We start from the raw sequence: 27,622 nt of genomic DNA on the forward strand, positions 1-27,622 counted from the left end.
AATACCTCTAAAAGTCAGCAATTTAAAGACTCTCAAAGTTTGCCGGGTTGAACAAAAAAATAAGAATATTTATAAGAAATTCATATTAGCTAGTACTTTGCTTTACCTGACTCTGGGCAGGCACTGACTGCCTTGCATTGGATGATTTGGAGACCTATGTGCTTTAGTGCGTTGGCAGGTTCCTATAGGTAAGGACTGCAACATAGTGTAAAGGTCTGTTTTCTGTTGCTATAACAAAACACACAAGGCTGAGTACTTTATACAGAAAAGAGTTTAATTTAGCTGTCAGTTTTGGAGTCTGAAGTCCAAGATCAGGAAGCCCCATCTATTGGCCTCTAGTGAGGATCCCCTTGGCTGCATCACAAGATAGTAAGTAGATGGCATAATGGGAAGAGCATGTTCAAGAGGGAAAGATCACAAGGCAAGATTGGAAGCCAGAGTGGGATTCAGGGTCCAATCTCATTTTCTTTTAACAACAAGTTTTCTTGGAAACTAACCAGGGCCCATGAGCATGAACCCATTCCAAAGGCAGTGCTCCCAATTACCCAATTACCTTGCACCAAGCCCCACCTCTTGAAGATTCCACAACCTCTTACTACTGCCACACTCAGGACCAAGCCTCAGACATCCAATCCTTACACTCAGCCACATCCAAACTATCAACAAGGCTTACACCGTGTGAGCCTCCAAACCTCGCAGGGTTCCACACACAAGCTTCTAGGGCTGGACTAATTTAACTGAATCAAAACCAGAGAATCACAGCACAGGTAATTTCCAGAATTCTATTGAAGAATGTGGGTGGGTATGTGTTCGCACTGTCAGTACACATTTATAAACTCCCTTCTAGGAGTCTGGGGGTCAGTGAATAAAACAGGCAAAATTCTGGACTTCATGGATCAAACATTGTAGTGATGGAAGGCAGACAATTAAGAAAATAAGTAAACTATACCAGTGACTAAGCAGCATGGAGGTCACTGAGCGGCACTGAGCGAAGGTTTGCAGGAGACAGGAAGGGGTCAACACAACGAGGGGGATGAAGACGCGCTAGGAGAACCCTGGAGGAGCCTTGCTGTGACAAGTGACGGGTATGTGGAGCCACTGGAGGGTCCTGAGCAAGGAGGCCATGACCTGCTGAGTATGTAGAGGCGGCTTACAGGTGCAGGACAAAACCAGGTGTCAACGAAGAGCCTGCTGCAATCATCCAGGCCAGAGATGGTGGCCTGGGCCGGTGTTGAGAAGTTCTCGATTCCAGACCTGGAGGGGGGTCGGCCCTGTCTCCTCTAGCTTTGATTTGGCAGGCAAGAGAGGCTGGACGAGTGGCCGTTAGCTGAGGTGGGAAAGACCTCAGGCTGAACGGTGTGGAGGACACGACTCCATCCTGGACACGTGGACCTCGGGATGCCCACAGATACCCAAGTAGAGATGCTGAGGAGGCACTTGGATATCTGCACCCAAATTCAGGGGACAGATTGGGGCGGCAGAAAGAAGTCTGGGAATTGGCAGAATATAATATATAAAAAGGCAGGATATCACCAAAATGCTGAATTAGTAATAAAATAAAAAGGTACAAGAGCTGAGCCTGGGGATGTTCCAACACTGAATCTGGGAAGAAGAGCAGGAAGCCGAAGAGACTGAGGAGCAGCCAGTCAGATAGGAGCAAAAACAGGGGACTTCGGCGTCCTGGAAATCCTGTGAAGAAAATGTCTCGAGGAAGCTGGGGTAGGGGGTGCAAGAGCATAGGCCAAACGCTACAGTAATAATCACGTGAGAGGACCACGAACTGCCCTGGGAACACGGACAGCCAGGTGAGCAACAGTGTTGTGGGAATGTGGCAGAAGAGCCTGCCGAGGTAGTTCCAGAACACGCCAGAGAAGGTTAAGCAAAGCACGGCCAAGAAGTCCGCTCCCCGGGGAGAACGGAAACACAGGTGGTGCGAGCCCAGGCAGAGGAGTGGGTCCGGCAGCTTCCTTAAGGCGGGACCTCCCTGGCAGGGCTGGATGGTGGCAGAGCAGCGTGCAGGGGGAAGGAGTGGACTGCTGCTCCAGTGGGTTTGCCAGTGGAGAGGGGCCACAAGCCCGCGTCACAGTGGGGACAAGCCCTTCCTAGGCCAGGGACAGTTCATTCATTCAAAAACGAGGAGCCGGAGAACGCGGGCCCCGACCCAGGGGCTTGCGGCAGTTGCCTTCTGATTCTATTTTTCTTGTTGAAACAGAAGTCAGGTCACCAGCAGTGAGTGAGGCTGGGGAAAAGGACCTTGAGGTGACAGGCCAGGGAATGAAAGATCCCTAGAAGAGGCGGAGGGCTGGGAGTGGGAGCAGTGACTGCCGGGAGTGGCGAGTCCACCTGGGGTTCGTGGCCCTGCCTGCACTCAGGACACAGGCCTCGGGGAGGAGGGCAGCGCGTTTCCCCGGTGAGGTCTCCACAGCCAGTGTGAGCCGGCAAGTGGCGGGTGGATGCGAGGGACGTCCACATGGAACACCAGCAACAGTGGAAAGGCCCCTGTACCTGAAACAAGGGGACGGCACTGAGGAATTCAGGGAAATAAAACATCGACCTCGGTTGGCATTCACTGGGATCTGCCTCTGCCAGGAAATGACCTTGGGTTTCTAGAACCCTCCCTGAGGCCCTCCCACGCCCAGTCACTGCCCTTCCCACTTGGGAGGTGAGCGGACTGCCCTTGTGGAGGCAGGCAACTGGCCTGGGCCACACAGTGCTGAGCCCAGAGCTGGGACTGAGCCTCGCTTCTGGGCAGGAGAAGGGCTGTTCCCGGGCATCGAGTTGCCAAGGTCCTCAAAGACTGAGGCGCTCCTGCTTCCTTTTACAAAACTGGTGGGTTCCTCAGAGACAGCGGGAAGTCACTGGCTGCCTGGGGTCGGGGGTGCCTGGCCTCTACCGCTGGGCCTTCGCCTCCGCCGCTCTGAGCACGCACAGCATACCTGCCAGGACTGCAGTCCGTGCTTACTGCTGCCACACAGAACCGTGCGCCTTATTTTGCCCATAAATTCCCCCCTAATAGCAATAAGGCATGCCAGGGCTTTGGCCTCGTGCCTTGCTGCACCACCTGAGGAGAGAGATAATCACCCCGAAACGCACTGCCTGGTGTGCGCTTTATTACTTGAATACAAAGCAAGTCAATTCAAGAAACACTTAGTTGAAGACAGCGTGAAAAAAAATCATAATCATATGAAAAGTAATTCCTCCTAATGCCACTAAGTACACTGCAGGGAATAATCCTCTTCCAGCGGGAGAATGGTCTGGGTGACCTGTTGGGTCTTTTCCAGGGCTGATTTCTACCAATGGTGGGATCATAAAAGCCAGCTAGACTTCAGTCACGGTACGGTACTCTAAGGAGCCGATCTGGACAGCAGGATGGAGCTCTTTGGGCTTGGCCCCAACCCTCTGGGTGCAGGTGCTTTTCAAGCAGTGAATCTCTACAATGAATGCCCTCTCCAGCAAACCCCACGGGCCTCGCAAGGACAGGTCCAAGGCCAGAGGGGGAAACGCCACCTACCAGACCCTGCACCGCTCACCAGCTGGTATAAAAGATCACAGCAACAAAACACCCCACTTCTCAAACTGCACTGACTCAGGACCAGGGTCCTGATGTGCGGGAGCTAACAAGTTGGTCTCACTGAGGAGAGTGGAATGGGGAGGGGCAGGAGAGAAGGTGGTGAGCAGGCGCGGGTGCAGTCGGACAGCAGGAGTGGCTTCCAACGTCCTGCAGGGGAGCTGGATAGCCGTGGCTGGCAACAGCTGCCCGCATGTGTAACAGCTAGCAGAGACGCCCTGGAGAGCTCTGGACACGAAGAGGCCATGGATCGTGTGCCCACTGCCCCGACGCGATCCTCACCATTGAATATGAATTAAAAGGCCATAATGGACCCTGTGAACACATGCAATTCCTTTATGTCTGTTAAAATAAGAGTTCTACTGTAGAGGTTAAGCCAGGACTTCAGCACTGCTTTACAGGACCCCTGACTTGATGAGTGTGGCCTACCTCATTCTGTCTCAAGAGTCAAAGGTTTCCCATGAGCTACCCTAGTGGCCTGGTTGGAGAAAGGACAGAGCTATTCACTGGTAGGCTTCTCACCATCAATATCTTTTAAATGCTGTTACTTTCCACTTTATATTTTAAAAATGTTGTTGACGCAGGCATGTAGGTTTTAGAATAGCAGTTCTCAAAGTGGGGCCCCTGAGCCAGCACTGTCAGCTTCCCCGGGCCCTTCTGGAAATGCACTCTCAGGTTCCACCCAGACAACCAGATCAGAACCTCTGGGGCAGGTGCAGCCGCTGAGTTAGCAAGACTGAAACCACTGCTTTAGAAGCACCTGAGGTTGAGGGACACTGCATCTCTGGACTTTGTGTGGAGAGGCTCAGGCACACCGTTCACTGCTTCATAGCAAAGGGAAGCGAGAAGCCAGCGTGAGATTCGACTCACAAGCAAGCATCTTTTTTTATTATCTCATTTCCTCACTGACCTGTGACAGCCTAGTGAGTTAGACACCATCATCCATATTTTCAGAGGTGAGGGACTTAAACAAGGAAAAGCCAAATTTACTCAGAATAGTGAGGCCAGGACCCAAACTCTCCTAAATTCAATCCTGGGCTTTCTACCTAATTGTGCCAGGGTGTTTGTGTGTGTGGGTGCGCACGTTTTCCATCCACGTGCATGAGCAGTCTGTGCATTCTATTATGAAGAGATAAGAACAATGATGTCTGCATATGTTTGATAGGGAAACAAGACGATCCCTGTACCAATCCACAGGAAGAGCACCCTGAGGTTGCACAATCATCTAATAACTCTTCAACCCACTCGAAAGAACACTTAGGAAATTAAAAACAAGTCATTCACATAAATTTCTTGTCAAAAATTAGGGTCCCAAGGCTCTTGGCACCAACAGCTAAAGTCTAACATGGCCTCCTGTATCCAGAGGCACGTGGCCTAAGATCTCAGCCAGGCTGCACGGGCAGCCCTGTCTCCTGTTTCACACGTTAGGAATTGCAAGAATGCAAGTTGATTTGCAAATAGATTCCAAATGATAGGGTATCATAAAAAACAATCTAGTCAGTCATCTGAGTTCAATTTTGCAGAAACAACCATGGTTGCAAATGGACCTGCCTCCGCACTGGCAGCCCCACAAGCCTGAGCCACAGCCTCCTCCACCAGGGTCTCCCCAGCCCCGGTGCACAGCCTCCCTCCTTCCCCCAGCCTCATCTTAACAGAGGCCTCTGGCAGGGTGGCTCTTGAGTCTAGCCACACACACTATGAAATGCACCCCCACAAACTCACAATCAATGTCACGACGTTTCCTGGATAGTAAATGGTGATCATAGAGCATATGTAGAAACAGGACGTGTTTAGAACAATGGACGAGAAAAAGCCCAGTGGGGTCGCCCCCCACCATTGCCATGGTGGAAATGCGGGCTTTCACGGGTGGCCAGCAGGGAGGAGGAACCGCAAAAACAGCTACTCTGAACAGTGGGGACGCTGCTCTTTTTTGTTTGAAATGGTCATTAATAAGCACATCACAACAGGTTGCACCTGGCTCCTGCCACCTCTCTCCTCAGGCTTCCCGCAGCCTCATGGGTGCCACAGCCCTGCCCCCACCAGGGACTCCCTTCAGGACTCCCTTCAGGCCTCCGGGGACCGGCAGGCACCAGCTTCCCCTGCACTGTACCTGCCACCATCTGCGGTGACACTTTTATGTGGGAAACTGTAAACCAGACTCTGAGCTCCATGACACGGAACAGCTGCTCTGCCCCAGCCCGGGGCACACAGCAGAAGGACAAGCCCCAGAGCACTGGCAACTTCACGCCCCTGTCACTCAGCCAGCACTTTCCTCCAACACACACCCACACCCGTGCACACTCATACACTCCCCACACACACCAACCAAGCACACCCCACACCCTCAACATACGTATCACACTCACGTGTGATGCACACGCTGCACACACTCCCAGCCTCCCTAAGCACACGCACACGCCCTCCCACACCGTGTCTCACGTAAGATCACCCCTCTCTTCCCAATCAAGGCAGTGGTGTGCACACCATGCATGAATCCTCACGCTCTCCCCTCAAGGAGAACTAGGGACCGTGTCCGTAAGTCTCCTTAACGGACACCTGTGACTTTAGGACTGCTCTGTGTCCGTCTTCCCTGTTAGTCCCTGAACGTCATAAGAGCAGGGACCAGAGCTGCATATGTGTGCAGCACTTAACCAGTCCCCCAAAGAACAGCCAGCGCTGCACCGAGCTGAGCGACTGTGCTTTGGGGATGATTCACATTAGCATGCATGCCTTGTGGCCCAGAATGCAGATCCTAAAGAAGCAGCTTGTATTGTTTGGTTCGTGATACTCTTTCTCCATTGTGGGTGGGCATAAAAATCTCATTTGGGGACCTGCCTCAGAAGCCCACTATTACCAAACGGCTGTCTCCAGTCTCCCCGCCACATTTACAATGCCAACAGACCCAGATATGGCAACGGGAAAGAAACCAAATGGTCAGGAGCACCAACCACAGGTCAGCCTCAAACAGCCGCTCCCAGCTCACAACGCCGCACCCATATGCAGACCTTTGAAAGGGAAGAAGAGCGAGCAGCTGCACTCTCCCAGCAGACGGGGTGCTCAGCACACCTATTTATAGTCCAGCCAAGTCCCAGCAAGTCCTCAGATCCAGCAGAGGAAAGTTTCCAGGGCTTCCCCGCTACCAGCCTGAGGAACTAAAAGCTTTGCTGCTGCTGCCACCTATAGTGGGAAGTAGGAATTTGGTGACAAGAAAACCCACTGTCAGCCGGGTTTTGGGTCCCCCACCCCACCTGCCCCCCATGAGGCAGGACACCTCTACTTTCCAACTTCTTGTGGTCGTCTCACCCTGTGGTCACTGAGCACCACGGTAAGGCCATTCAGTGTCAAAATACGCAAGACAGTGCTGGCTCAGATGCCAGATAATCGTGGCACAGAAGTCCATGTTTCATGAAGGCTTTGACTGATGCCGACCAGAGGAAAGGCACCTTGCTCTCAAGCCCTCGACGCTCACCTGGCTTTGGTGCTGCACGATTTGGTGCTGTTGGCTTTGATGGCATTGGTATGGTCGCCATTTCTTTTCATGTCCTTCAAGTTAAAATATTTCTGAATTTGAGAGTTCTGAAAAATAAGACAGCAATGGGGTTAGCACAGACTGGCAGACAGACAGACTTCCTTGGTTAGCCGACCAAGTCACCAGGATGGGGTCTTTGGGTTTGCAAAATCATCAAAGGCTTTGCAGGCTACTGGAGAACTACCTGGAAACCTTAGGCAAATCTTCATGAAAGTCAAGCTCAACTTAAGACTCCCATGTGGAGGAGTTTCAGCACCTCCGAGCCTCAGCACCTGACTCAATCAGCAGCAAACACAGGCACACACACCTACTGCTGACCCTCTTCTTCAGAACAGCCAGAAAAAAAGCATTTCTAAATGCCAATCACCTCTTCCCGTTATTTTGTCGCTTAGAATATTCCAGTTGCTTCCCCTCACTCCTGCATGGGAGCTGAGCACCTTGACGTAGCCACAGATGCAGCTTGAGCCCAGCTACTCCTCCAGCTGCCTTGGGTCCCCAGGCCCTGCCACAGTGGTCTTCAGGAGCCCCTTCTGCTTCCCAATCAGATGCACGCAGAAGTGTTCAGGAATGGGAAGCTCCTCTAGGCCACTCATCCCGCTCTGTGTTAGACATGGAAAATGACAAACCCCCAAATAGTGTGGCCTGGGAAGAGGGAGTGAATTGGACAGCGGCACCTGATGGCACTGGGCCGTCCCCACTGCACTCTTCCCCAGGGACAGAACAATCCCTAGAAGGGAAGCCAAGCACTGATCCTTTCCCAAGTAAATCCTTTCCCGGTGACAGTACCATGGGACCCTGAAGGGAAGGAGATTAGCACTGAACGCTGACCCCAGACCTTCCATTCTTCTCCAAGTAAAAACACTCCCAGTACAAACATCTTCAAATTCTCACAAACCTGCTTCCTGAGTGCCCCAAACTGACCCCTGACCCTAGACCCCTCCCCATCTCTCCCGGTAAGACAGATTCCAAATTCCTAAGTGCCCAAACTGACAAGCTCATTAATTAAGTCACCTCTCAGTATAACCTATATATGCCTAGTCCCCTCTGTTGTACAGTGGCTCATTTTCTACCAGGAAAGTGGGTCCACTGGAGGCATAATCCTATTCCTGAATAAAAGGCTGAGATGATCCGTGATGTGTGCAGCCGGCCCAGTCCTTTTGTGCTAAGGGCCCTCCTACCAAACTCTTCCCTGTCCTAAGATCAGTGGTGCTCAATGTGAGGGGTCTCAGAAGCACCAGAAGCACCTGAGCTCTGATGGGAAACACACTGCTGGGCCCCATCTGCACTCTGACTCTGGCTGAGGTTGGGGTGCAGCTAAGAATCTGCAGGGCATACACATTCCCGGGGACATACTGCTGACAGCCCCAACACCACTAAGAACTGCTGCCAGGGTCACTTCCTTGAGGAGCCTTCCTGGATACGCCCCCAGGGCCAGCCTCTTGCACACCATTGCAGTGCTCAGTCCCTTGTAGCCCTTAGTCTAGCTTGCAAAAGTGCACCTGTGGCATGAGTCCTTGATCAAAGCTTGGCTCCCGCTAGACTTTAAATTCTTGAAGAATTCTAGAGCCAAGTTGATTTATGCTATCACTACATCCCAGATCCTAGGGTGGTGACGAATTCAGAGTGCCAAAAGACACAGTGAAGCTTCCCCTCCTGAAGCCTGGCAGCCCAAGACAGAAATGCCCTCCTGCAGCCAACCACCTCTGCCCCCTTTCCAATCAGCCAATGGGCATTCTCCCTTTGACCTGGCCCCTGCTCTCCGTGTCCCTGATGCCACTGTCCACCTGGATTACAGAAAGAGCCTGTTGGGGCACTTCCAAGTCTCCTCTTCCTCCACCCCATCCACCTCTTCTCAGGGCTCATCTTCCTCAAGCACAGATACACTATTCCCCTGCTTAAAAATGCAGGGTGCCAAATTAAACACGTGTAAAAGCATCCGGGACTACACCAGGAAAAAGGATTCATGTGTAAAACCTGGTAAAATCCGAACAAAGCCTTCAGTTTAATTAGCACTGGCTCTAGTTAAATTGGTGACTACAGTGTCAATTTTATGGTTTTGACCACTATGCCACAGTTATTCTGCAGGATGGGATCCTGGGGGCAACCTGGGTATGCGTGGCAACTCCCTGCACTGATTTGCAACTTTTAGGTGAACCTAAAATTGTTTAAAAAATAAAGATTTTTAAAACTGCAATAATTCCCCAGAAACTGCAGGCTGCAACTCAAAGCTTACTTGTGGGTGGGCCACTGACACCACTACCAACCTGGCCACTCCCCCACAGGCTGCTTTCACAGCGCTCCCAGTGCCCGTCGAGTTCCTCCCTCCCAAGTTTCAGGTCATGCTTTTGCTAGAATGATCTTCATCTTCGTCTACCTGGCACATTTCAATTGATCTTTCAAGATTGAGGGTATAGCCCCTTCCTTCATGAGGCCTCCCTATCCTCCTCCAACAAAATCGAGCATGCCTCTGCAGAGCACTGAGGCCCTCGGTATGTTGGCTGCTTTACTTAATAAGGGGAAAATTCCGGAGTGCCTGCAGTTTCATCCCTTAGATATAAAGCATGCAGCGTAAGCACTGCTACCCACCCCCATCTTTCTCATGCTACCTGGACTTCCACTGTGACTCTCTGCCCCAGACTTTTCTATTGGCCCTGCTTATCAGGGAGCCTGTCTTGTGGAGGGAGTTCTTTCTAGACTGGCACGGCCTGGAATGCCGTGGGCACTCCATTCATCTGCTCTTGATGGACCACGGTTATTTATCAACACCTCACACCGAGAGGGCAAGAACCTGGCCTAATTTTACACTCCACTGGGAAAGCTAGACAATGTTCTGAATGCGACCAAGACACTGTGATGAGTTCTACTGTAGCTACCATCCTCAGATTAGGTCTTCAAAGCAATGAGAATTCTGAGACGTTAAAGAATGTGATCCCTTTAGAACTTGGTGAGGCAGAGATCAGCAATGCTTATAAAACCAGTACGTGATTTGGCATGGTGGTGCATGCCTATAATCCCAGCAGCTTGGGAGGTGGAAGCAGGATTGCAGGTTCAAAGCCAGCCTCAGCAACTTAGCAAGGGCCTAAGTAACCTAGTGAGATCCTTTCTCAAAATAAAAAATTAATTAATTAATTAAAAGGTCTGGGGTGGTTCAGTGATTAACCACCCTGCATTCAATCCCAGGTACTACCAAACAACAACAACAACAGTACCCTCCAAATAAGCACAAAGTCACAGATTTTCAGATACACTTCATCACAGGCCAAAACACAATTAGAAGGCTCTTCCTCTGATGTATTTGTTTATTTGCCAGAGAAGTATTGATGTCCAGCTTTTAACAGATGCTATTTATATCAGAATCATAACAAAAGTGCCATCCATCTGCCTTGGCATCCAGAGAAAACACAATTCAACACAAGAGTAAAAAATGTGCGCAGCCAAACAGAAATGGCACCAAAAGCAAAAATTGTTGGAACTGGTAGCGTGGGGTGGGGGTGGGGGATTAGCACTTGACTACGTTAAAAAAAATCACAAGCAACACAAAAGATCTTGGCAGTTAAACCCAAATACTTGAGAAAAACCTTCTCCTTGTCTATTCCACTAGCAAGTGGATGGTCTATTATATCTGGGGACACACACAGTATGAAGTTCCCTCTAGGCCTCCCATTTGCTTCCATGCATCCCTCAGTCATTTAAGGAGCATCTAGACTTCTGGACAGTGGGAAAAAACAAAGGATTTGGAGTCGAGCAGACATGGGGTCAAATTGGCTCTGCTATCTCCTGTGCAAACTTGAAAGTTAATCAAGTTCTTCCTGACCCACTTTCCTCATTTGCAAAATGGAAATAACATCTCTCTTTAAAACAAGTACTCTTGACCCAGAGTCTAGGGACTACCTGTACACACAGGTGTGTCTGCAGATCTATGAACTCTGAGTCTGAATGCAAACTTAAATGTGATTTGACTATCTTCACTTCTCACAGAGCAAGTGACAAAAAAATAAAAAGTCCACTAAAGGCCAGGAAAGGACCCCAGCTCCCAATCCTAAAGTACCTGGCATGCAGTTAGCTTTCACTGTTCAGTTAGCTGTTCCTCTTTTCAGGTTCTGGGAATGTACAGAAAGGTAAATGAGAGCACAGGGTAGAAGACAGGTAGACTGTTGCTGTGTAAGATATTAAGCATTTAATGCCTATAATCCCAGTGGCTTGGGAGGCTGAGAGGCAACTAAGCTAGCCCCTGACTCAAAATTAAAAAATAAAAAGGGCTAGGGATATGGTTCATGGTTAAGTGTTGCTAGGTTCAATCCCTGGTAGCAAAACAAAAAATACATGCTAAGTGTCATCTCAGGGTATTAAAGGATAATCATGGAGGACAAAGCAGTCCAGAAAACCCCTGCCGGAGGTGCGGACAGGCAGGAGTACTGACAGGCCAGAGGCACCCAGAGTCCCAAGAGAGGGAGGTGACCACTGCTGCAGCACTCTCAATGCCTAGACAGGGCTTGGCACTGGGCAGGTGCTCAATGAATCAATGCTAAGGCAACGGACAAGCAAAGGGCTGAGGCCCACCAAGGGGACAGGACACCACCATTCACAAAGTTCGACAGTAGAGCAGTCAGAGGGTGTTACTGGAAACTAATATTCAGAAATCTTTAATTTCAAATATTCTTTCAAATGCAGTATCCCACACTCTCCCTGAACAATGAGGACATTGAGACTCGACTTCCATCATTCACGAGTAACCCAGGCCTTCCCAGCATCTGAGATGAGCCCCATGAGACCCATGAGAAAATTCTCTTTGATCCAGGTATTAGAGAACTTTTATCTTCACAGAGGAATTAAAAGGTCTTGTTTGCTTGTACAAAATGATGCAACTTCCTTCTGTGCTTTTTATTTGATTTTTCCTTGGGTTGACAAATAGTACAGGTAAATCTGCAGGTAAATCTGTAGTCCAACTTTAATCCTCATCACAGATGATCTGCGTACTCTCTTCTCTCCTGATATTATTTTCCTACTCTGTGCATTTTTCATGATCCTGATTTACATGTTTCTATTTTACCATATTGCAGGTATTCTTCGGGAGTATATAAACACTGGAGAGTGGTAGAGTACTAGTCTATCATCAGGCAGCTCTGGAATAGCCATGTTCCAGCATTTATCAGCTTTGTAAAGTCCTTTAACCTGTGTCCCTGAAAAAGGGAACAGCAACTACTTTTACACAGGCAGGTGAGGGTTAAGTGGAAAAAAAAAATGTGAGCCCCAACCTGGGCCACCAACATAGTAAATGCCCAACCTTACCCAGCAGACAAGGAAAAGTAATGACAAATAGATGGAGAGAAACACAACAGATGGCACCAGAAACAAATAAATAAAATAAACATCAGAGATCAAAAATAAGAAAAAGAGAAACTGAAAATGAAGTCCTTTGCCCAGCACAGTGGCACATGCCTGTAATCCCAGTGGCTTGAGAGACTGAGGCAGGAGAATTGCGAGTTCAAAGTCAGCCTCAGCAACTTGGCGAGGCCCTAAGTAACTTAGTGAGACCCTGCCTCAAAATACAATATAAAAAGGGCTGGGGATGTGTGAGGTGCGGTTGCACACATACCTGTAATCCCAGCAGCTCTAGTGCAACTCAGCAAGACCCTGTCTCTAAATTAAAATATTAAAAAGGACTGGGAATGTTGCTCAGTGGTTAAGCACCCCTGAGTTCAATCCCCTGTACCCAAAAAAAAAAAAATGAAGCCCTTCAGTACCCAAAGTATATTATATTCATACATTTCTTTAGTCACTCTTTAGTCCCAGTTTTCCCAAACACACCCCTTCCCTTTATACCCCTCTTTCAAATGGTGAGGGCATCGTGGCTAATACTGTATTGAAAGTGAATTAATATCTAAATAGAATATTACAATAATCTAATTGATAAAATTGCACAGGCCTAGATATGATGTATTTTTTGATAGATAAACTTCACAAAAAGATGATTTATAGCATGTAAAGGAAGAATGGATGGTTGGTTTCTTTTCTCACTGTTTCTCATCTACATTATGCAACTTATTTTTCAATCCTGGCAGGGGAAGAAGACATCCAGGAAACCCTTGTTACTCTAAGCATGTATTAATTGTATACAGTTACTCAATACACACCTGTAAAGAAGCTTCACTAAAGCAATGGCCTTGTAAGTGACCACTGGCCTCCAACCACAGTTCTGGGCTGGACAGGAACCATACTACTGAACATCCTCATGGAGCTGGCTCTGTCTCTAGGTGCCGGTCAGCTGCAGGGGTCACAGCATGGGTGCTGTAGAAATCTCTGTACACAGGGAAGCAGTGAATGGCTGGAAAAGGGCAGGATTAAGGCAGATAAAATTGGAGAACAAATTTAAAGTCTCAGGTAAACATTTCTTGACATACTACCTGTATGCACCTATCACAAACCAGCATTAAATGAATGTGGAGGGGAAAGGAAAAGCATGTATAACAGAATCCTTGTCTTCAAAGAAGCTTGCAGTAAGTTTGGGTGGAGGCAAATATATTCACAGATGACCGGAGCAGCCATGCCTGGTTGACTTTCCAATCCTCAGACCTTCACTGAATAAACGTTTGCTGAACTGAAGGTAATGGATAAAAGAAAGAGCTAAAGGAACCATAGAGAGTACAAGTAGAATTTATGACATTTCGGTAAGCTCGCCCCTTAAGAATTACTAATACAACCTAAAAAACACTATTAAGTGTCTCGAAAGTGATGTAAGAGCCTGCTTAATGGGGCAAGACGTCCTAGAAGGTTAAGATTTTCAGGAGAGGAGGAAAAGTGAGTGCAGGGATGAATTGGACAACTGTCTTAACTAAGCCCATAACCACAGTACATTTCACAGAGTGCTTCCAGACACAATTTCTGAGGGGGATTGGGCAGAGATCACTATGTGTGGTTCAAGTGGGAAGAGTGGGAAAGACCAGATCTGCCACGAGACAGAAACGAGTTGAAATTCTGGCTTTGCAGCTTTCTAGTTGTGTGATTTTGGACAAGCCCCATAGACTTCAAGTGCTCATCTCTAAGATGGAGTGAATAATGGTATTCAAAAGAGTGCTGTGGGCGAGAATAAACACGGGCAGAAACGCTTTGTGAACTGGAGATCTAAGGCATTTCCCCACACAACTCCCATCTGATCCTCGCGATCCCGGGAAGATGTCACCACCTCCAACGCGGGCCATTGTCTCTTTCCTAAGTATCTCGGGGCTCTAGGGAGCAGAGAGCGCTCTGAGGACCGCAGCCGAGAGCCTACGACGCGCCAGGCACGCGAACCACTGCCTGCGTCCCGGGGGGCAGCGGTGCCGGGCGGTCTCAGGGCCGGGAGACGCTCGGCCGCCCGCCCGGCTCCTCCTCGGCCCCCGGGCTCGCGCGTCGCCGCCCGAACGCGCGCGGGGAGCGTGCGCCGAGGCCCGCGCCGCCTTACCCCGGCCCTGCTCGCGCCTCCGCCTCGCCGGGCACACACCGGTGCGCGGACCCCGGGCAGCAGAGGCCCGGCCCACCCCGCGTCTCCGCGACGCTGTTGCCCAGCGACGAGGACTCGCCGATTGGACAGTGGGTCTCCGCCCCGGTAAGAAACAGAGACGCGATTGGTCAAATGGAGGACAGCGGGCGCAAAGGGGGCGGGGCCAGGATGGTGGCTCCGCTCCCGGAAGAACTTCCGCCGGAAGTTCCGTTCCCGGGAGAGCGGGAACCGGGCGACGGGCGATGAGGCCGAGGTTTCTATTACGTGGACCCTCGTCAGGTGAGCCCGGTCACAGCGAACTGCGTAGACCCGTGTGGCCTGGAAAAGCGAATTCCCGTCTCTGAGCAGCGAGTCTTTAGCTGCTAAGAATGAAACCACGCCTCGTGGACCACAGGCGAGGCTCCCAGTGCCTGGTTCCTGCTGGTGGTCACGCGTGTCCCCTCCCTCGCACCGTTTCTCGCGGCCGGCCGAAGGCCGCACCCTCCTAACCGAGCTCCCCTGGCTCCTGACACCGCGCTGCCTGCCCTGAGCCCTCTGCGCATCCCCGCACTCCCCGCTCCGCCTCCGGCCTTCGCCAGCCTGGCTCCTCGCTGGCTTGCACTGCCCAGCACGCGACCTAGCCGAGTCCCCCGCTCTGCCCCGCCATTGCGAATGGCACCGCCCAGAACAGAAGGCCCGGCAGCCGCCCCGCGGCAGTCCCCAGCCCGCATGGAGATCTTTTCCTCCTGACAGTAGCAAACATCCTTAAAACCTGCACATACAGCCACCTGGGACTTCTTAATAACCTCACTCTCCTCTCTCGTGGGGCGCAGCTTGAGAACAGACCCATCACCACTGGGAAGTCCAAATTTGAGAGTCTTCATTAGCCAGCCGACTGTCTCACACAAGACCCCAAGAATGGCTATTGGGAGAACAGCCCCGAACATAAGGCTGCAGGGGTTTTATACCGTAAGTCAGTACATCAATCATAAGTGTCTGTTGCTATGATTCAAAATTATAAACTAACATCATGAGATCTGAAATCAGCAGAGGGGGAAGTGGGTCAAAACAACCTTACTTAGGTACACACTGAAGAATGGTTACTGACATCTGGACAATCACTGTTGACATCATGATTAATACGATACATTGTTTAGAAAACAGGAATCAAAAAACAATTTTTCATCATATAAGAATTGTCATTTTGTATTGCTAAATGTGTCATGCTAAGCAACTGTTGACAGGTACAGAGGCGGCTGTCCTGTGGGAGAAGCATTTCCTACATAACATGGAGCCTCAGAGCAAAATGGAGTCTGTTTAGTCATTGCCCATATAGGCTGGCCTATAACATTTCCATGGAGCCAAATCTGTCAGCTGGTCATATCTTCCCCTGATCATGGTCACAAAGCACAGGAGCCAGCTTGAAGAGGCTCCAGCTGGCCAAATCTGGTTGGTTTCTTCCCAGGCCTCTCTGGTTGGCTTGTCCGCAGCTCTGTGTCTTCACCTAGTTCCTGGTGCCCCTGTGTGTTATAATCTGTTCTTCTGACACCAGTCATAGTGCATTAGAGCTGGCCCTAATGACCTCTTCTTAATTTCCTCCTTCAAGGCTTTGTCTCTAAATATAGCCACATGTGAAGGGGTTAGGGCTCCAACATAGGAATGGGAGCTGGAGGACAGAGTTCAGCCATTGATGGGCACACAGTGTTCTTTATACTAATCACACTCTTAGAACTTTTTTGAAAGTTTGAAATTATTTCTGAATTTTAAAAAAATGAAAAAAAACCCTGTGAGTTTTCCTCATAGCACTTGTTTGCAACCATTTATTCTGTTCACAAAATTACTTTCAAGGTGCCACTATCATATTGTCTTAATTACTATTCTCTTAAACAGGAATTCTGTACCTGTAAGTGCTAAAAGGATGTTGTTCTTTAATCTCACCTTGGGTCTTCTTTGCATTTCTCTACATATTTTAAAATCATTTGAGATGACTGATAGGAAGAAAGGGATTTATATTTACATGTCCCCAGAAACAGGAGACCTGGCATGCTACACAGGGCCACCTGGGGAAGCACCAGAGCGAGTCAGGAGACAGAATGGGGAGATGTGGAGAGGAGTCTTTCTTGTGGTTTCCATAGGAAAGGAAGCTGGCAGGCTTCCCATTGGCTAGTTTGAATAATTAAAGAGGGCTCTGGGTCCAGGGCTGGAAGCTGGCCCCAGAGAGTGGCAGCCCTGAGTGTAAGAGTTGGAGAAGGGAGGTAGTCAGGGTGTGCACCGCGATGGGTGGTCTTCATACAAACACTGGACTTGGCAGTGAGTCCTTTACTCTTCCTAGGAATTGGCCAACCCCAGGAGAGGCAGCTGCTCATTTGTTAGCAAGGCCCCAGATGTCAGAGCACCAGAAAATACAGACAGTTAAAACCGTGGGGAGCAGACACATGCTGTTTTTTCATTCATCTCTTGATAGATGGTTGGGATGTTTCCACCTTTGGCAACAGTCAGTAATGCCACTGTGAGCACCAGTGGCAGTGTCTGAGTTCTTTGCAGTTCTTTTGTGTATGTTTCTAAGAGTGGAATCACTGGGTCCTGTAATCCTAAATGTTCCTCTTTGAGGCGCTGCTAGACTTCTCAGCAGCTGATTCCCACCAGCAATGGATGAGGGTTCCAATTTCTCCACTTTCAGTTGTTTGGGCTTTGAGGTTTGGTTAGTGTGAAGTGGTATTTCACTGTGGTTTTGATTTGCATTTCCCCAGTGACTAAGAATGTTGAACATCTATCTTTTCATTTGCTTGATGGCCATTTGTACATTTTCTGTGGAGAAATGTCTATTCAAGTCCTTAAATTAGGCTGTTTGTCCTTTTGCTGAGTTGCAGGTGTTCTTTATATAATCTGGATATTAAACCTTATCAGCTATATAATTTGCAAACATTTCCTCCCATATGGGGACTGTCTTTTCGCTCTCTTAGTTTTATGGGATTTTGTTTTGTTTTGTTTTTGTTTTTGTTTTGGTACCAGGGATTGAACTCAGGGGCACTCAACCATTGAGCCACATCCCCAGCCCTTTTAAAAATATTTTATTACAGAGAGGGTCTCACTGAGTTGCTAAGTGCCTTGCTAAGTTGTTGAGGCTGGCTTTGAACTCGATCCTCCTTCCTCTTTCTCCGAGCCGCTGGGTTACAGGCATGCACCATTGTGCCCAGCTCATTCTCCTACCAGTTTTTAATGTTCATGAAATGTATTGATTTTTTTAAATTCCTATTCCAATTATGCATTGCTAGCAAATGCATTGCTAGCGTACTATGTGATTGACTTTGTGTGCTGATTTTATATCCCATGATTGATAAATTCATTTATTAATTCTAATTAATAATAAGCTTTGTATTTTCTACTTACCCAAGCTTGTCATCTGTAAATAATGACTTTTATTTTTTATTTTGTAATCCTTATATTTTTAAAAAACCTTGCCTTCTTGCGCTGAGATCGCCAGCACAGTGAGTGGTGATGAGGCCGGCGCCCTTCTTTCCCCAGCTGCTTCAAATACTTCACCACATGAAGTGCTGCTTCCTTTGGGGTTTAGGAGTTCTGTTTGTTTTTGTAGCTATCTCTCATTAAATTCAGAAAGTTCCCTTCCAGTCTAGTTCACTTAGAAGTTTTATTTGTAGCCAGGCGCGGTGGTGCATGTCTGTAATCCCAGCTACTTGGGAGCCTGAGGCAGGAGTATCGCAAGTTAAAGACCAGCCTCAGCAACTTAGAGAAACTCTGTCAAAATGAAAAATAGGGATGTGGCTCAGTGGTAAAGTGCCCAGGGATTGATCCCCAGAACCAAAAAAAGAATTTTTATTTGTAAAAAGTGTTTGAATTTTACCAATTTTTCTACATTTACTGAAATGACCCAGTGTTTTTTTTCTTCATTCTGTTAATGTGATAATTTTTTATCATTGAAACGACTTTGAATTCCTAGAATAACCATTTTTTTTTTTTTTTTTTTTTTTTTTTTTTTTTTTTTTTTTTTTTTTTTTTGCCACTGGATTGAATTAGCTAGTATTGTTGGGCTGCTGTCCGTTTACGGGTGGCAGTCTGTTAGACGCTGGCCCTGCTCGTGCATTCGTGCTGTGCCCGTGGCTGCTTCTGCACCACAGTGGCGGAGCTGAGTTGTCGGAGACTGTATGACCTACAAAGGACAAAATCTTTACTCTCAGGTTCTCTTCTCTGTAGAAAAGGTTTGAGTCCTAGGTCTATTTCTTGGGAGAGGCTGACCGGCACTTTCCCTTTTTGTAACAACCTGACAGGTTTTAGTCCTGAGGTCACCCCGGCCTCACAGTACACACTGAGGACTGCTTTCACTTCTTTTGTTCTCAGAGTTTTTGTAATACTTGTGTTAATTTGTTTTCTTTAAATGTTTAGAAAATTTGACTGGCAAGGGCATTTGGTCCTAGGGTCTTCTTTGTGGGGAGTGTTTAATAATTGGTTCAGTTCTGTTTCTGTTTCTTCTTGTGTCTATTTGGGCAACTTGTGCTTTCCAAAGACTTTGTCCACTTCATCTCAGTTCTCAAGCATGTCAGCCTAACATTGTTTTCAACACCCTCTTAGCACCAGGTATGGTGGATCTGGGTGACAACCTTTCGTGTTTGCCAGGAAATGAAGGATTTCCTAGGAAGTGAGTCTTTCAGTGCCAAATCCAGGACAGTTCCAGGCAAACCAGGACTGGCAGTCACCCTAGACCTGCAGTGACATCTCTTTCCTTCCTGTTAATGGTTTGTCTGTTTTATTAGTCTTCGAAAATGTTAAATTTTTCAAATAGATTGCCTACTCGTTTTCCTATCATTGATGTCTACTCTCTTCCTTACTTCTTTCTTTTGGGCATAATCTACTCTCCTTTTCCTGGCATTATGATATGAATGTTGAAATCACTGACTTTCGGCCTTTCTTCTTTTCTAAGGCATGTATTCAAAGCTATAAACTCCCCCCACCCTAAGCATGGTCTTGGGTGCATTGTCTAAGCTCTAATGATCGTAGACTGTTTTGGAGCATTCAGTTAAAAATCTTTTTAATTTCCATTGTAAAGTCTTTTTGGCCTATGGCTATATAGAACTGTCTTAATTTATACGCATTTGGGGGGATTCTTAGTAGTTTTGTTGTTGATTTTTTAGCTCAAGTCCAATATGGTCAGAGAACTTATAAATAAGATTTTAATCTGCTGAAATTTGTTGAGACTCATTTATGGCTCACCATATGGTCAGTTCTGGAAACTATTCTCAGTGCATTTGAAAATGCTGTGCATTTTGGAGTTGTGTGTCAAGTTGTTGAATTTTTAAGTTAGGTCAGGTTTGTAAGACTTGAAATTCTCCATCTCTACTGGCTTTCTGTTGTTGCTTCTGTTTGTTCTTCATTTTACCAGAGAAAGAACACAATAAATTGTTTAGTTGTGAATATGCTGGCAAGGAATCCAGTTTTTATTCATCTGAAAATGTGTTTATTTATCATCCTTGTTAAAAGATGTTTTTGCTCAGTATAGATTCTAGGTTGGCTGTTATTTTCATCCAGCATTTTAATGATGCTGTTTAGTTATATTCTAGCTTTCATCCTTGCATTTGCGAAGTCTTTCCTTTGGAAGGAATGTGTCTTTCTCTTCTCTGAAATTTTAAAAAGATGTGCCTAGGTGTAGTTTCATCTTCATCTTGCTTGGGTTTGAATATGTGGCTTCATGTCTTTCATCAGTTTTAGAAAATTCTTGACCAATATCTCTTCAAATATTGCTGTGTTCCATGTTCTCTTCTGTGACTACGAGTCATAAGCACTAGTCACATAACATTGGAACAAGTTGTTTTTAAAAAGAAAATCCTGTGGCTATTTATTTATAAACTCCAGGATTATCTCACTGTATTGTTTTTTTTAATTCACTTTAGAAGAGCTATTTAAAATAATATCTAATACATCCAACATAAAAAAATAATGGTGTAGCCCTCCCTAGGAATTCACTCCATCTGTGTTAAATTAGTCCCTTTCTCCCCCTCTGCCCTTCCTCTGTCTCTCCCCCAAGGTGTCCTCCAGTTCAAACCCAGATAGTCAAAACAAACAAACAAACAAACAAAAACAGGGCTATTTGTTGTTCAGAATAAAGTAAGCATGAGAACAGGCCTTTATGTGGGAGTCTTGGAAAGGATTCTAGTTTTAGTAGCGTTCTTCTGAGGGAGAATTTTAGATGAAAACTCTGATAATCTGGCTATATTCTAGTAGGGAATTAATGTCTTTTGAACTGAACTGAAATCAACAGGGAAGCATAGCAGTGTACAACTGAGCCAGTGTAGCTAAGAGTTGGGAAACTCGAAATCCTTCCTTATTTCCTTGAATCCATGTACAGTAGTTCTCCCTTGCTTGCAGTTCTGCTTTCTCTGGTTTCAGTTACCCAGGGTCAACCATGGTCCAAAAATAACACATGGAAAATTCCAGAAATAAACAATTCATAAGTTTTAAACTGCAGCTCAGGGGTAGAGTGCTTTCCTAGCATACTTAAGACCCTGGGTTCAATTCCCAGTACCATTAAAAAAAAAAAGATATTTTGAGACTGAGACCATATTTAGATAACTCTTATTATGGTATATTGTTATAATTATTCCATTTTATTATTAGTGATTGTTGTTAATTTCTTTAACAACAAATTTAACAAATTTAAGTTAAACTTTTCCCGTGGGTGCATATGTATAGTGGAAAAAACTGGCATATATAGGGTTCAGTTCAATCCTCCGCTTTCAGCATCACTGGGAGTTTCAGGGTGTAACCCCAGTGAAAAGCAGGTGGCTGTATTTAATGACTGACTAGACCAAGCTGTCATGAGGGTTACCATGTGATGCTTTCGTTGGTTGGTTTTAAGAGCATCTCCACTCTGAAGGATTTTCCCTGAGCCTGGGAATTTCTCGTCCATGTGAAGTTGTTTTATTTATTTATTTTTTTACAAGAACCTTAATCCATCTCACTTATTATCTTTTATTTTATTTATTTACTTTTATGTGGTGCTGAGAATCGAACCCAGTGCCTCACACTTGCTAGGCAAGTGCTCTACCACTGAGCCACAACCCCAGCCCTTGCTTACTATCTTGATGGAACCATAATCTCTATTAGAGTAGGGTTGATCTTTGTTCAAACAGCCCACAGTTCTGTAATGTGACAGTGGCCCCAAGAACAATCTTCAGGGATTGTCTTGCTGGAAAAGCTTTCCCAGCTTGTGGTGGTGCCCTTGGGTGCCCTGGAGTGGGTCTGCTTTCCCGGGGAGGCCTGGATCTTGGGGTGTGCTTCCTGTCCTCTCCATGATTACCCTTCAGCATCATTTAAACCAGCAAAGTAAGTCACTTCCTCCCGAGACACTGTCTCCACTCCTTCTACCTACTGCATGGATCTGCAGCCCGAGACCTTTGATGATCTTGAAAAGCAACTGCGAGGAACTAGAAAAATATATTTACACTTAGGATTGCCAACAGATGGCTCATTCCCTCGGGGATCGAAACTAAGCTGGCATCTTGGAAAACTACATGGCAGCAACCCTCTGTCCACCTGCAGGGTTGAGTTCCATAGTCTGTGGACCGGGGAGAAGGGGCTGTAAGTGGAAGCTGTAACTATCAGCTGTCGATGCCAGTGCTTCCATGTGAACGAGCAGCAGGTTCTGACTGACCGTGAGACGTGCGGGACCAGCTGCCCCACACCTATTAAGAAGAGCAAGCACGTGACCAGGCACATGCTGCCCAGAATACCTGTGGGAATTCTGACTCCTGTCCCTTCTGCAGCCTCATAAAATAGTCAAGACTCTGCCTAACTATCCTCAGGGGAAGAGGAATTAAATAAAAATAAATGAGGTAAAAGTAGCTGTCTTGGAAAAGCTCTCTACTAAAATAGATGCTTCCTCCCCTGGATACGTACCTTGACAGAAGAGGCAGCTGCTCGCTTTCAGCCAGCCAGAAACTAACTGCATATTTCAAACACTGTCACTACAAATAATTGATTACCATTTGTAAACAGGGGGCTATTTCAGGATTCCATGTTGAGAGAGACTTGACACAGGCTCAGCGTAGTCCCATAGAAACTTCTGTCCCCTTTAATGTACTAATATACTATTAAGCTCTTAATTTCCCTTAATAGCTGCTAGTTGTCTCCTTTCATGGAAACAGAATCAAAATCCACTTATCTTGCTCCTGAACAAGATTCCATAGTGCAGTGCTGGCATTTAGAGTTTTAATGAGTCCTGCCCTCCCAACATTGTATTGCAGCAATCTTAGAAGAATGGCCCTCCCTCTGGAACAGAGAAGCAGTTAGAAAAGAACAATTTCATGTTTCATACACCTGGGCAACAAGCAACCCCCTGGCAATCACAAGTAATTCTCTTTGCTGAGAGCCAGGATCTTGCAACAGCTTGCAATTAGTGCTGTTTAGCATTTAATTTGCCTTTAGTTAGGTAACAAGCGTTTATTGATTACCTGATAGGAAGGGAGTGCTGTACTGAGCGCAGTGTGGGGAGAGTGACAAATGAGGCACCATCTCTGCTTACGGTCTACCTGGGGCTGAAACATCGACTCTGGAAAGAAATGGGAGAATGGCTGACAATGCGAAGCCATAGCCCATCGTGGGGATTCTTGCTTTCGGAATTCCAGGCTCAGTCCTGGCACGCTGCACGGAGAAAGACACGAGCTGCTGCCTCTCATCTCGCGGCAAGGGGTGTGCCAGTCACCCTCTCTCTGGGCTAAGGAAGCCTCCAGCCTTCCTGTCCTCTGGAGAGTCCCAAGTGTGGCGAGACCCCAGGGCAGAGGTGGTCACCAGCCACTGGGAATCGGCCATCTGCCACATCTGGTGACCTCCGAACGTCTTAGGTAAAAACTGAAGCCTCAATGTGAACAGGGTGGTGGGTCAGTGAGCCAAGAGTCACTCACAGTGGCCTGCTGGAGACTGCGCTTTACAGTGAACAGGAGGCAGGGGGAGCAGGGACGGGCAGCATTTGGAAATGGAGGGGCTGGGGAATAGCTCAGTGGCAGAGAGCGTGCTTAGCATTCATGAAGCCCTGGTTTCGATGCCCAGTACCAAAAACAAACAAAAAAGCAGCAGCAGGGAAGATTCCAAGACAGGGTATGAGTCACCAAGTTAGGGAGGCTGAGCTGGCAGTGCAGGGCAGGCCACGGAGCAGGCGGTGCTGGGGACCACAGAGGGCCCTCCTGGCAAGTAACGGACGAAGTGATTTCAGGGTCAGGACACTGGCAGCAGAGTGCTACCTATACGACCCCACCAAGCTGGATCCAGCAGGCAGCGGGAAGGTCCTACCACGACTCCACTGACCAAGACCTCTGTGCTAACTTCTTGACCCAGGGAAAGCCAAAGGCATGTTCATGGCCCTGGCTTCCTGACGCTCTTGGGCAGAGGGTCACCGGGTCCTAGCTACATGATGGGAAGTGCAGTATTGACCAAAAGCGGAGCTTGCAGCACCCTCACCTTGTACCTGGCTCAAAGCCTGAATCAGTGGAAGCCAGGTTAAGTCAGGGAACAGCATCCCAGGCAGAGGGAACAGCACAGGTGGGGCATGGAGGGCAGAACAGCAGAGATGGGCTCTGAGCTGCCAGCTGCATCTGAGGGAGATTTCCTCCCCTCTGGAAACTGAATGCAGCACAGATTGTAAAGGGGAGAACTGAGAGGATGTGATGAGACAAGGGAATAATAGGAATTACTATAGCTGTGTTATGTAGTAATAATAAGCTGTATTTGGTATTTGCCTGGACTTGTAAAACTAAAATCATAAAAGGCACCTGGTGTGTGGCAGATGACACTCCTGAACAATGCGATGTGAACCCTTATCTATGATTTGAGTGGGGGCTCCTGGTCTAGTCGTGTTCTGGTCTTTATCAATGAAGACCAGAGCGTGGCTGGGCTGAAGATCACTACTTAGACCCCTGGACTTCTGTCAGCAGCACTGTGACCAGAGGACTCCACGTCGCTGTCTCTGACTGCCCCGGCTGCTGTCCACTCCATCACTGATTGCTGATCGACCATTGTCACCGAGGCCAGATGACTGCCACCCAGCCTCCAGCTTATCGGACACCCAAGGACATCCAGAGACACATCCAGAGACATCCAAGGAGCTGAGAGAGGCTACGGCTGAGAAGAATCCCCTCGGTCTTGCTGACTGACTTCTTGGCTGAGACATTGCACTGAGTAAGTCCATAGGGACTGGACTCGAGGTGAACAAGGGAGTGAATCTTCGATGTATTGGTGCCTAGGAATGTTAAGTCAAGTGTGCACCGCATGAATAAAATCCACTTGCTGGAACCAAACTTGATTCCGCTCTTACTGCTCGCGATACGGGAGCATCGGGGAAAGGCGATTTGGGCATTCACTGAAGCTTTCTGAGGATGCACAGACTGCAGCCGAGTCCCTCATGCCTCAGAGGGAGTTGTCTTTCTGCAGAGATGGCCTTGCTCACGATATTTTCAGACTTCCGTTCCCAGCTGGTGCCCAACACCATGGATATATGTAAAAATGACAACTTCAAAAAAGATAAAATGCATTTTCTGGTTGATTTTTATTTTTTAGACACACTTAGCATTCTCTGGTTTTAAAAAACTGCTTTTAATAAGCACAGGCTCCTCTCTCCTCGTGGCAGGAGACAGATTTAAGGACTGCAGCTCAGATGCTCCATGCCAACCAGCACGTAGGGATCCAAGTGTGCGAATCAGATTGTCATTTGATGTGCAGATTTGGCAAGAGCTTAGCATGCCTTGGAGATGGGGACTGCGGGCCAAGCTGTGTGTGTGGCAGGTGCTTCTGCAACTGATTCTCTCTCTTGCTGGCCTGTCCCTCCTCGGCTACAAAGTCACTGGCTTCATTAGCTCCTCTGTGGAGCAATGCTGGCAGACAATCTGACCACACGAAGGAGTCACCCAAAGCCCTGGGCTCAGACCTCTTCACCCTGGTTTCTTTTTTTTTTTTTTTTCTTGGGTGCTGGGGATCGAACCCAGGGCCTTGTGCTTACAAGGCAAGCACTCTACTAACTGAGCTATCTCCCCAGCCCCCTGAACTATCTCCCCAGCCCCAGACCTCTTCACCCTGGGATGAAGACCCTCCTCGTGGTCATAGGAGCAGGCAGGGCTGACCTGGAACCTGCAGGGTGACTCTGGGTGTCCTCACCCCTGCATATACACCCTCTGCCTCCTGCCCTGGCTTCAGACCCGCTCCCACCAGGTTTCTCACAAAAGCAGCTTCCCTGCCTCCCTGAGGTCATCTGCTCCCAAGCTCTGCAGAGATCGCTATCTGCCACTCCTGTTGCAAAGGTGGGGACAGTCCCTCAGCCACAAATAGGAGACTACAACTAGAGACCTGAGACACTGCCCATTACAAACCTTCACTAGACAGACCTGAGACCCAGGCTGGGAGGGCAGGTGCCTTGCCCAAGTCCAGCACCTGGACCGCAGCACATCTTTCCATATAGATGTGGTGAGGATGCAGAGCAGAGCCCCACGGAATGGATGGCACATCCCCAGACTCGGAATCGCGCCTCACGGAGCAGGTGCTCAATAAATGCCGAGATGAGGACGAGGGAGACAGGTGTGGCCAGGGAGGGTCCTGGCAGCCTCACAGGCATCATGTGCCTCAGCTTGAGGACAGAGGCAGGGAAAGGACATCAGGAACAGCCACTCCGCAACCCTGCCTAGATTCACAAAGCCAGTGACTTTCAGGCTGCACCTTAGGAACAAGCAGGTCCACAGCATGAACAGTAAAGGAACAGACATTCAGAAATGGGGGCAAGGGCCAGGGCACTGGGTCATTGGTGATGGGTACCCAGCCTGGACTTGGTTTAGAAGATGCAGCCTCCACCAGCCAACCCAGAGCAGTGGTCAGAAGACACAGGGCAGAGAGCTTCCAGCAATTAAAGATGCTATTCAATGACCAGGTGCTGATCGTGTGCCACCTGACCCAGGGAAAGCACTGCTGGTGCTCAGAGCATCACTGTTCACCAAAGGACACAGCCTCAGGACAGTGAGGTAGGTACGAGGAGGAAAGCAGGGCGCACAGGCATCACAGTCCAGGGAAGGGGAGGGATGCTCCCCAAGGGAGGCGGCAGGGCGGGGGGGCCCAGGGTGAGGAAGTGAACACCCCAAGGTTCTGAGACACAGTTGGCTGGGGCAGTGACTGTGAGGTGGCTAGAGGCTGCAGTGTCTGGGGGCGGCAAGTTCCTCAGGGACTGGGCGTCCAGCCACCAGGGGTGTCAGAGGCCATTCCATGCTGAGCAAGGCTGGCTGGACTCTCCAAGGTGCATCCTCCCCCCGAGATGCATGCTATGCACTGAGGAGCTGAAAGACGCTGAGGGGGATGGGGCCAAACTGCAGGAGAACAGGGCCTGCAGCTGAGTGGCATTCCTCTGCAGTGCCGTGGCCACCATCACGCAGGCCCACCTAAGCCACACCCTCCCTCCTCAACCAGACTCAGGCGTGCTGACAGTGCTCGGCCACCAGGTGGAACTGGCTGGCTGGCAGGGGCTTGTGGACCCTGTTTAAGGGTCGTGGTGGTGTCATGACCACTCTGCAAGTGCTGCCACCCTGCATGTGATGACCCAGTCAGAGGAGCTCCCGGGGGAGGCCAGGAAGCCCACGCTGGTCCCTGTTCAGGTCAGTAATGGCACCAGGAGGGAAAACAGGATGAGCTTCAAACACCTGGTGTCACAGCAGGGCCCAGCCTGGGGAGGCTGTGGCCACATGCTACTGCCAGGGGCTGCAGCTCCACTCAGCAAACACACACATACTTATATCCATACTCTGCTGTTCCCAGACGCTTTCTAGAACCCTACTGTATGTGAAATCAAGGGCAACCACTGGCCGCCGGCAGCATGGGGTGGCCTGTCCTGCACAGTAGCCATCTGGGCGCCCTTTCCCCTCTCCCTGTCCATCAGGCCCTGCTGGACCCCAGCTGCATTCAGGACACAACTTCCCCAGCCCACCCACGCCACCCTCCAGACCTGCTTCTGCTTGATCGTCACAGTTCCTGTGGCCTGGCTGACGCTCCCTCATCACAGCTGGGAGGCAGCAGGGCAGGAACTGCAAGT

General features: G+C 48.5%; 1 protein-coding gene and 1 long non-coding RNA gene across 4 annotated transcripts in view; one reads left to right on the plus strand and one right to left on the minus strand.

Moving 5' to 3' along the window:
• Positions 1-14,694, minus strand: part of Efcab6 (EF-hand calcium binding domain 6) — a 218,837-nt gene extending 204,143 nt beyond the window's left edge. For 2 of the 3 annotated variants that reach the window (XM_047549258.1, XM_047549257.1), the window contains exons 1-3: positions 14,539-14,694; positions 13,232-13,422; positions 7,038-7,144 (exon numbers count right to left, since the gene is read on the minus strand). In XM_047549258.1, coding sequence (XP_047405214.1) covers positions 7,038-7,108 — 71 coding nt within the window. In that variant the 5' untranslated portion in view covers positions 7,109-7,144; positions 13,232-13,422; positions 14,539-14,694. Of the gene's footprint in view, positions 1-7,037; positions 7,145-13,231; positions 13,423-14,538 lie in introns of those variants that run through there. The other variant, XM_047549259.1, reaches the window with a different exon arrangement.
• A 97-nt stretch (positions 14,695-14,791) lies between these two features.
• On the plus strand, positions 14,792-24,843 carry LOC124982504 (uncharacterized). Its single transcript, XR_007108301.1, has 3 exons — positions 14,792-14,856; positions 15,390-15,525; positions 23,026-24,843. It is a non-coding gene; the product is annotated as an uncharacterized LOC124982504 (long non-coding RNA).
• Positions 24,844-27,622: the final 2,779 nt, after the last annotated feature.

This window comes from Sciurus carolinensis, chromosome 4 (assembly GCF_902686445.1).
Source record: "Sciurus carolinensis chromosome 4, mSciCar1.2, whole genome shotgun sequence".
Classification (NCBI taxonomy): domain Eukaryota; kingdom Metazoa; phylum Chordata; class Mammalia; order Rodentia; family Sciuridae; genus Sciurus; species Sciurus carolinensis.